The sequence below is a fragment of the Chrysochloris asiatica genome, unplaced genomic scaffold (genome assembly GCF_000296735.1).
Source record: "Chrysochloris asiatica unplaced genomic scaffold, ChrAsi1.0 scaffold00065, whole genome shotgun sequence".
Lineage (NCBI taxonomy): Eukaryota > Metazoa > Chordata > Mammalia > Afrosoricida > Chrysochloridae > Chrysochloris > Chrysochloris asiatica.
In genome coordinates this window covers 10595018-10605483 of record NW_006408583.1, presented here as the reverse complement: position 1 = coordinate 10605483, position 10466 = coordinate 10595018, and the positions used below count along the sequence as shown (strand labels likewise).

Below are 10466 nucleotides of genomic sequence, written 5' to 3'. Positions count from 1 at the left end.
TATATATAAGTTATAAACAATTTTACTTAGATATTTAAATAATCAGATTCTTGAAAATCCTCTTTATGCCTTAAATTCTGCATAATTGATTAAATTAGACAAACTTTTACTGTAGTAAAACAAAAGCTGGCTTAGCGTGTATATTGAAACTACTATTTCTTCAACCTGCTGCCTTTAGATGTCATTTCAACAACAGTTATACACATACAGGCACAAACACAGATATGCTGAATCAGCACTGCAGATGGACTACAGAAAAGGAAAACAAACATATTAAACATGCACAGCATATAAGATTTCCATACAGTTTGAATTTAAGTTTGTACATAATATTTATACAAACTAGCATGCCATCCTGAGAGGGGGGGAGGGGACATGTGAACATACATTCTCCTATGCTTGCTCTCTACAAATGTATTATATACAATCATTTACTGACAATTGAACAGAAAAAGGGGAGGGGGCGTTATGGAAAAAAAATAAAGAAAATAATTGTAGTTAGATTATATAATTTATTTTTTCCATTTTCTCTGAACTCCTGTTTAGCAAGCAGTGTAATTAACATGAAATAGTAACGAAAGTTTTCTATGGCATCCACAATGCATAAATCACTGGCCTATATTTCTATTCTCTTCACACTCTGAGACCACTACACAGACATGCACACCGGACACTCAAAATAGATCCTTATATATCAAAGACAATAATAGTTATAACAAGTTTCTCTCTCTCAGCTATTTCAAATTATGTTCCCAATTCTGATCCATCTTTTATATAAATCACTTTTATCTGGTTTTTAGCTAAAATATTTTTCAAGACTAGAAGTCTCCTTAACATTCAAATCTACTTGGAAATGGGCCATTACCAAAGAAGCAATCTAGCACCATCTATGTGGTTCAATAGCCAAGTATCAATTGATCATTATCTCTATCTGATTTTATTAACTCTTTTCTAGCTAAAGGGAGAGATACATCATTCTATCTCTCTCTCTCTCTCTCTCTCTCACACACACACACACACACACACACACACCTGACCTCCACTTATTCAAGGAAAACCCTGAAAGTGACAACTCATTTTAAAAATGCCACACAAGTTGTTTGGTCCCAAGGTCACTGAAAACACAATCTTTAAGCTCTAATCAGGAGAGAGCAAGAGTGACCAGTAAGGACTGTGCCCAAGAAACACACTTAATCAAAGAATTCAGCAATGACAATGGGCATGTCTTTGAGGAAATGGACTTTAACTTTCAAGAATTGGAAATAGCACATAAAGAGTTGCTTATTGGGTGTATGTTGATTGCATTTAAATCCCAGCTTACTGTGTATCAGTAGTAATCAGGGTCCCTCTACAGGATATATCAAAATACACCTTATTCAAATGCGTTTATCCTAACAAGAACTGCAGTAAAACTGTTAGCTAGCTAAATGCTATTAAAAGCCCCAGCTGCATGCATTATCTTGTGCAGATGTATTGCTTAAACTTGTGATACGTAAACGTTTGAAAACTTGTCTTCCTATCTTATTACCATTATTTTTTAATGTAATTAACTCAATAAAGTATTTCATTCTCATTAACTTTTATCAGCCAAAAACAGGTTTTAGAAAAAGAAAAAACATTGTAGTTTTAATTTCGTGGAAATACATCAATTTCTTAACCTCCGCCATCTGCTTGAAAACCAAGACTATTTGTCAGAAATACTTTCAAGCTGAGTGGTTGATAATATCAAACTCAATCTTGCTTTGTGTGGGCTTGGTGTAGGGTTCTGAAAAGCAAGACGTGTCCGGGAGGGAGGCACCGGGAACGTCCCTCTCTGGTTTGAGCACAGTCCAACATGAAAGTTTCTGGGCTGTTTCCCCTTCGCTTCCTCCTGCTCATGCTCCCCCTCGGAGCAGAAGAGCCAGCAATTGTGCAAGAGGCGCGGGGCGCGGATCTCCGCGCGCATGGTACAAGCCGCCGGCCCCAGTGATTAATGAGCAGCTCCCGCTGGCCTCGCACAGGCACGTCGGCTCTCGGAGCACAGCCGGTCCGCCGAGCCGCCGCCCGCACGGCCCGGACCAAGGAACGGGTCTGGGGAGGACGCCAAGCTGCGCCCGATGTGAGTGCGCGGGAAGGCGGGCGGGCGAGTGTGCGTGAGCTGGCAGCGGCGCAGGCGGCGCAGGGCAAGCGCAGCGGCCAGGAGGGCAGCGAGGGACCGGCCCCGCCGCCACTCACACCGGCTCCTCCGGCGACCCTCGGCGCTGGCGGCGGGGCCAGTCCAGCCAGCTCTCAGCCACATGCTGCCAGGCAGGGGCCCCAACATTTTATGACTGTTTGCTTGGAGAGCCTCCTACGAGATAGCAGCCACTTGGATTAAGTGGTTAATAGAGCTAGAAAGATGCATTTATGTATTTGTTGAGCGGTTGCTTTTTATTTTTTTCCACCCCCTTTTAATTTTTAACAGAAAACTATGAAATACATTAAGTCTTCCCGAGAGAGCCAGGCTGGACCATGAAACTTTGCAACAAATGCCTTTGCTTCCCTTTACTTCACTATCCTTTCCCCTTTTTTCTTTTAAGGAGCCCTTGGGGAAAGCATGAAGTAACCCTGGACATTCCAACGGCACAGTTATGACAAAACGGAACCTAATTAGGAAGTGATAACATGTGTTAAATATTTACAAAGAAATATATCAAAAATAAAAGTGCATGTAACAATTCAAGGTTTTCTTTTGGAAAAAATGAAAGTAACTTACCTGTTGGGACATTCTGAACAGGAGGTTAGTATCAGCGTTTTGCCATGTCCCCATGAACCCTGGTTCAGCCGTTGTCGTTCTGGTTCCGAACTGCATGGAGTTGTCAGTACAGGAGTCTCTTAAAGTCAAGTCTCTTGCCCTCCTTGGCTGTCTGTCTCTCTGTGTGTCTCTTTCTCTCACATCCACTTCTGCCTCTTCTGACTGAAAAGTGAAGGTGGATTTTTTGAGCCTCTTGGCAGCCAGTAGCAGGAGTGTAGTGTAGTTAAGAAGCTGGCTGAACTGTGCATTTCATTTGAGAAGGGGGAGATTTGGGGGAGGAAGGGGGGGTCAGCGCTTCTTTCGCACCTTCTGCACAGATACCCCTATCATTTATGCATAGATTGTGACTCCCTGAGCTTGCCTTTGCGTGGCTTAACAGCTGCCTGTCAGGTGTGCAGGCAGAGAGCACTGGAGACCCAACCATCAGCCTCAAACTCTCAGCCACTGCATGTCATTGGATAACAGAGCTAAGAGTCAACTACACTGTTTGACTATCAGGCACCAAACTGACACCCTGCACTAACCCCTCTCCAGATACAGGTAGATAGATACACACTCCAAGGAGGACCATGATCTCCCCCGGCACAGGGCAAGGAGAAGCTTGGGGGCCCCAACCCTGAGAATTCTCCAAATCCTGCTTTCTCAGATAGCACACAGTATCTGACATCAATCTTTGTTTTACACATTTGTAAACTTTTTATTTATTTTTCTAATTACACTGGAGAAAGTAAAATTGTCAGTTGTAAGGGAATATAAAGTTGGCTCAGCTGTTGCCGAAATGCTACCAACTGACAGTCATATACTGTGTGCTTGGCTATTTATAACCACATATAAACTCCTAGAAAATAACATGCAAACAAGACCTTACACTATAAAATGTAAATAAACCTTAACAGTTGTTTTGTTTTTTAAAAACTTTTTAAGATACCCAATAAACATTTACAAAATAAATATTATTTAATATCCAATACCGTAGGCTATGTTAATTACTAAATCGGACATTAAAGTCATGAAAAACTTTATAGCAAAGGAAAATAATGTACCTTTTCTTGAATCTCAAAAGTACAAAAAAATCCTTTGTTAAAGTTTCAGGAAGAAGCTACACTATCCTTTCAAATCATAAAAAAAAAAAAAAAAAAAGAACATGAAGAAAAAAGCCTGTCCCATCTCAGCCAAAAAGGAATGAAAATAAAAAGGTCTTTTTCACTCAAAAGGTCTATGGAAAATTCTGTAACATTTTTCTGCCTGATGAAATATAACCTTGATAGCGTGTCATAATTTTAATTAAAACAAAACATTTAGTTATTAGACATTCTTTATCTATCTTATTTATGGAAAAACAGAACAGTAAAAAAATGCACTATACATAAACAGTCACCTCAGATGGAAAGCTAAATTCATGCCATCTCATAAAAGTAGTCAGCAAGAAAAAGCCATCCTTCCAAAACTTAAAATGTAAGGAACATTAATCTTCAACCACCTACAAATATCGAGGACAAATGTACCACTCTTCTTGTTCCTTCTTAACCCAAGAACAACAATAAACCTTACTCTCTGAAACAACAAAAGAAACAGAAAAGAGCTTCAATGGCAGCTCTGTGTCATTAGTGGACAATGAGAAAAGATGAGAAAACATACACTATGTTGACACAAATGTGCCTTCCCCTCTAGAACCGACATCTCCTGAAAGCTTTTCTGTTAAACTTCCCTCCAGTTCACCACCATTAAGCACAAAAAAGTCTCAAAAGCAGCAAATTCAATATCGGAGAGGAAACAAACAAGAACCCAAAGAATTGTTGCCTTAAAATATATTAAGTCCACCTGTGGTCAATAAAAATAGTCTTGAAGGGGGGAGGGCGGGAAAAGCCCCTATGAGTCAACTGTGAACAGTGACTGTACCTTTACAGATAGCTATTACCCACTTAAACGCCCTCTAAAATTTGCTAGCCTCTTGATTTCTGAAGTGGCACTCAATGCCTCAGTCAAGCTGCCTGCTCAGCTCCTGACCTTCCCACTAATGGTTGTTATTTGTAGGAGGCTTAAGGACACTGTCAACAGCAAGCTTCCTCCTCGCTCCTCTCTCTCCAGCTCGGCTGTATCTCTCTGCCTACACGTTCTCTCGCTTCTCACTCTCCCCTCTCCTCCCTCCTTTCCCTTTTCCTCTTCTTCCAGACCCCCCTTTCTTCCAGTTCCCCGGTTCTCTTCTTTCCTGGATATCCTCCCACCAACACCACCCCCCTTCACACTCCACACACACACAAAACACAAAAATCAACTGGCATGCAGCAGCAAGCACCTGCAGTAATAGACTCTTTTATTAAAACTGTTATTCTGCAAGACTTGAAATTCCCTGTGGACCGGGCCATGTCAAAGCCGATATAATTAACTAGAGGCTCAGCAACGGATCAATTACCAGACAAGCAAGTGATAGTGAAATCAATGAAAGATCATCAGCCACATTATCAGTGTTGCAACTCATTAGGGCAAAACTGAGAAATGTGCTCAAAGCGAGCCCAAGCAAGGTGGCATTACAAAACAAAGGGCTAATTTGGAGACCCTGCTGTGAACAATCTGTAACAGAATTAGCCTTTTTTCCCCCTAAACTGCACAACTCCGTAACTAAATGTGACAGACTGAGAGAAGCAGTTTATTAAGACACCAACCCCAAGTTTATTTAGTTCATAAACTCTCTCCTAGAAAATCAATACAGTCTGTACAGGGTTATTAGGCTGACTAGCTAATACATCCAAATCTGGTCTGCCCAGCCAGCAATCTCCTGACAAAATGCTACCCGGTGTGGGCAAAGGGAGTTCTTCCAGGTATCCAGGTTAGAGGTGGCTCTAGCAGAAACAGAATTGTAATTTATCTGTTACTTGCATAAGACTGCCACAATCCATGCCTCAAAAGCACCTGGATGTTTTTCTAAGGCTTAAAAAAAAATTTTTTTTTTTTTTTTTTTACTAGAAATCTACCAGATACCACACCTGCTAAATGGAGTTGATCACCCAAACAAAATCTTGACAAATTTGTAAGACTAGTTAACGAAAAGAACCACTTCTTACACTAAAAGACAATGAGCCTAGTGAAACTGACAATAAGAAGAATCCAACCAAACCCTCAAACTCATACACATGTTATGCTGGCTTTGCACATTTTAAGTGTTCAACATTCTTTATATTTTTTAAGGAAACATTTGAAAATACTAATGAGGCCTTTCTAGAAGTCTCAAAAATACATTATTTAAATTTGCCACTCCCTACCTGGAATCTGTGACCCTAGTCTATCCAACAAGATAACAGTGACATTTTAAGGATGCAAAAACAAAAAAACACACCTAAAAGACACACAACATTTCTTCTTAGTTTTTCCACTGGCCATACAGTCTGCAGTGAAAGGAATACTTCTTTGGAATCGTTTATAAAACAACTTATTTACACTTGGAGGTTGGAGAGGTGGGCACCATTCTATACTAACTGCCTTCTGGCTGCCCTGACTTTCTATGTATTTCAGGTTAAAGGATTACAAGTCCTGAAGCCCATGTGTCACCTCTCTAAACATCTGCTGACAGAGGCTAGGAGTACCACCATAGATGGTGAGACCGGCATCCACCAACTAGGTCTAAATGCACCACCCACCTAATTGAAGACATTAATGACAATGTGAATGCCTTCAACCTGACCACAAACAATAGCAGAAATACACTTACACAAATCAGGAAACTCAAATGCATTTTATACTGTTAAAATACTTTAGATTAAAAAGGGATGCAACACATTTTGGTAGTAAGTGATCTTGGATGTTTATGATGTTTTAACATTTAAAATATTCTATTTATCAAGAAAAGGCTTACAAAATCATTAACATGCCTCCAGTATGGTGGCTTTAAAATACTAAATCTTATACTTCAAAAAATATCTTTTCATAGGACTTTACTAAAATCCAATTTATAGATTGCTATAAATACTAACCTTTTCTTGTAACTTTTGAGCTGGCAACTTATTAAGTATTTCATTGCTCATGTTTTTGAGTAATATGTTAAAAAAAAATGTTAGGCATACATATTCCAAACCTATACCATAAATGCCAGAATTTTAGATAGTAATTTAAAGTTGTAATTACAGAGAAATTTTATTTTTTCAACCTTTTTGCATATAACTTCATACTGTGCATGTACCCTCAATGAGATCCAATTAGTTGCAAAGAATTTGCATTTCAGTTAGTGTGGGATAACAAGACTATAGGGAGACACAATGTAATTCCACCAGCAGAGTTAAAAAAGTGTGTTCTTTCTTGTTAGCTCTGTAAGCAATAATTCCCACAAACGACTGTTTCAGATGTTACTGATCTTACACAATATTTAGGCACTGAGATGGGTTTAAAGCTTTTCTCTCCATTTTCTCAAAAATTAGTAATTGAGAAAAATCTCATGTTAGTACAAAAATCAGCCATAATTACTACCTAAAGAAGGATTTCCATCAGCATGTCTTGTGTTTTTTTATTTGGGGATAGGAGGGTTGGCATTTTAAATTTTTTTCTTCTTAATGCTTATTAAAAATTTCTTTGAAAATGCCTCACTTTCTTAAATGACATTTTCTAACATGCAGGAAAAGATGACTGAGGCAGTACTATGTAAATATATATATGGTTTTTTGACAAAGACCTATACACTGAGCACACTCAAGAATTTTCATTTGTTGTGTGGTGCTGGACTGATAACCACAAAGTCTGTGGTTCAAATCTACCTGCCGCTTCCCAGAAACCCTATCCGGGTCTCTACATGTGTTTGAACCAACTCAACTGAACTTACCAACACGTTTCCAGCAGTGTCATTGCAAAGCAAATATAAAACAAATGTATAGTTTACACACACAGTTTAGCAAGCATCTCAAGGGGTGCTGCTAGTTTACTGAGCACTACCTCTAAATCCCTAGGTTCAGGACTGCAGCTGTTCAAAGACTCTGTACTCTGTAAGGACAGTAAACTGACCTTTGTTCTTCTTGTATTCACGATTCATTTTCAAGGCTTGGTTACGTACCGAGCTGGGTTAAAGATCAGTAGTTTTTCATGTGACACACACTGGTATTCATCTAATGGCATGTCAAGACAAAACTGTCCCTGTTCTTGCCAAAATAATAAAAAACGATGTGCCACATCGCATGACAATCAGCACTTCCTTATGGCGAAACAACTCAAGCATTTGTAATGGCTTACTTTAGAGGAAAAAAAAAAAAAATGCATAACTGACTAAGCCACTCTTATATGCAGAATAAGGTCCCAATTCTCAAGGAAGATTTTTTAAATGTTGGCCTTCTCTTGACTCAATGGTAACATGTAAACTAACTTCAAATCAAATTAGACTTTACCATATAACAACAGTTCTGAAGCTACAAATTCACATTTCACTAAGGTTTGTAATATTTGTAAATTATACAGAAGCAGAAGGCTGGGTACAGTCACAGCGATAGGGGGAAACTACTGAGGAAATCCATTTTTCCTGAGAACAAAGTATAGGACTTTCTTTGCAACATCTGCAGGGCTGTGTGAAATGTTAACAGATGTCTTAAGTGAAAAGAGGAAAAATAATTAATAAAGAAACCTCCACTGAACAGATAATCCACCCAAATTTCCATATTTCTGAGGGAAAAAAAGAAAAGTTGACAGCAACCTTTTCCCCTTGTGAAACCTGCCATTCCTACTTTATTGTTAAGTTTCATCTTCTATGTGAAGTTAAGTGGAACAATTTTTTGACTTACTATAAACAAAAGAATGGAGAAAAAGTAAACCAAACAGTAATTTCAACTGAGGATTCCCCTTAGTGAATAATTATATCATAATCTAGGCTGCCAGTTTTCCCTCGACTCACATATGTAATTCAACGGAAGGACAGAAAAAAGTTCACCCCTCTAAAAAAAACACTCACACAAAAAGATGAAAAATTACTGTGCCTGCAACCTGGGGAGATGCCTGCAAAGGAATGGGAGAAGATGAGAGGGCTCTGATGTGAACACTCATCTCTACACAGTAAGACAATCATTTCCACAATTAGTAGTTCACCTACCCTATACAACTAATCTTTGCACTCTTTACAGGCTTTTAATTTCCATTACCAACTTTCTTAGGAATAACCATCCCTCTTTCAACAGTCAAGTGTTCCACAGCAGATGATGAATAAAATGTTTGGAGTACACAGGTTGGATCTTTGTATTTAAATACTGAGGAACCTGGAAAGCTTTACTTTCTTAACAATTCTTCTTTGTGTTTCCATTTATTAGATGATCTAGACAAACCTGAATGCAGTAGTCTTTAATTCACTTTAAAAATATGATGCATGGATGCCAACCATTGAATCGAATTACCTAGTGCGTGATTGTGTGTGAGTGAACTAAACTATACAGCTGTATTCTTCCAGCAGTCTTCCTTTTGGGAAACATCCATTGTATTGCTTATTTTCTATAAAACTTGGGACATAAATTTTTATTAAAAGCTCACTGACTCGCTAACTCAAAAAAACAAGGACTGTTTGGCTGTTTGAATATCAACCAAGCTGTTTGCTTTGGAGGCATCAAGGAAAGAAAATTCAGCCCATCAGGGAAAATCCCTTTCTAGGAGTGAACTCAAGGGGAACCTATAAGAAGTATAATATATTCGCTGGTGACCACCTGGGCATACTTGTGAGTAGAAGTAGGGGAAATGCATTAATGAAGATATAGGCTGAGTTTGGACCTGTTACACTGGTGCCCATTGAACTTGAGATGAGAGAAAGAAGAGAAAGGATTGGCTGGTCTGAAGCTTAGGAAGATGTGTAACTTCCTGAGCCAATGAGCACAGAAGGCTAGGACTGAGAGTGAAGCAGCCAGCTGGTCCAATGTGCAGGGAGATATATGTGAACTCCAAAGCTTGTAGCTAGTACCCATGTGACCTAGCTTGGATAGCTAGTTGACCAGAACTCGAACCATGGAAGATAGTGGTGTTTGATATGAGAGTAAGTGAACATTGCTATATTTTGACTAGGCTTTTGCCTGTGAATGCAGTGACTCAAAATTCTAACCTTAGTGGAAGGATTCTTCATATCAAGGAACCTTGTTTCCTTAGGGCACTAGATTGATAGTTGTGAGGAATTTAGACATTGGCTATCAAAAATGGAAGTAGTCTACAAAAAGCATGAAGTGGCTGGCTAACAAGCTTTCATGAATATGCTTACTTGCAGAATGAGGAGCGGAAAAAAAAAAAAGTCATAGAGAACAGAAGGAATAAGAAAGCAAAATCCTTCAATATGCTATCTACAAGAGACATATCAAAAAGATGGAGCCAGCCTAAAAGCCCATCAGTGAAAGAAAGACTGGCTACACAAACTTTGGTACATACACACAGCAGAAGATTACAAAATGTTGAAGAATAATGAATTTGTGAAACACCTTACGACATGGTTGAAGCTGGAGGACATTATGCTGAGTGACATTAGTCAATAACAAAAGGGCAAATATTATATGAAATCGATGTTGTAAAAAGTTTTTTTTAAAAAAAGGTTTTCTTGATTAAAAATAACAATCTATGATGGTTACATTCAAGATCATATTTTGGCTCTTTTAGATTTGTTTTCATTTTCTTCAGCTTTAATTTGAATTTGCATATCAGTAACTGATGGTCTGTTCCACAGTCTGCACCTGGTCTTGTCTTCACTGATGATATGGAG

The 10466-nt window shown here is 38.8% G+C and overlaps 1 protein-coding gene across 2 annotated transcripts in view; it reads right to left on the bottom strand.

The window, feature by feature from the left end:
- BNC2 (basonuclin 2) overlaps positions 1 to 10466 on the bottom strand; it is a 569819-nt gene that overhangs the window by 384970 nt on the left and 174383 nt on the right. The window contains exon 1 of one of the 2 annotated variants that reach the window (XM_006864479.1): positions 2735 to 2932. The exons of the other annotated variant lie outside the window; for it this stretch is intronic. Coding sequence (XP_006864541.1) covers positions 2735 to 2830 — 96 coding nt within the window. The 5' untranslated portion in view covers positions 2831 to 2932. Of the gene's footprint in view, positions 1 to 2734; positions 2933 to 10466 lie in introns of those variants that run through there. 2 annotated transcript variants of the gene reach the window in all.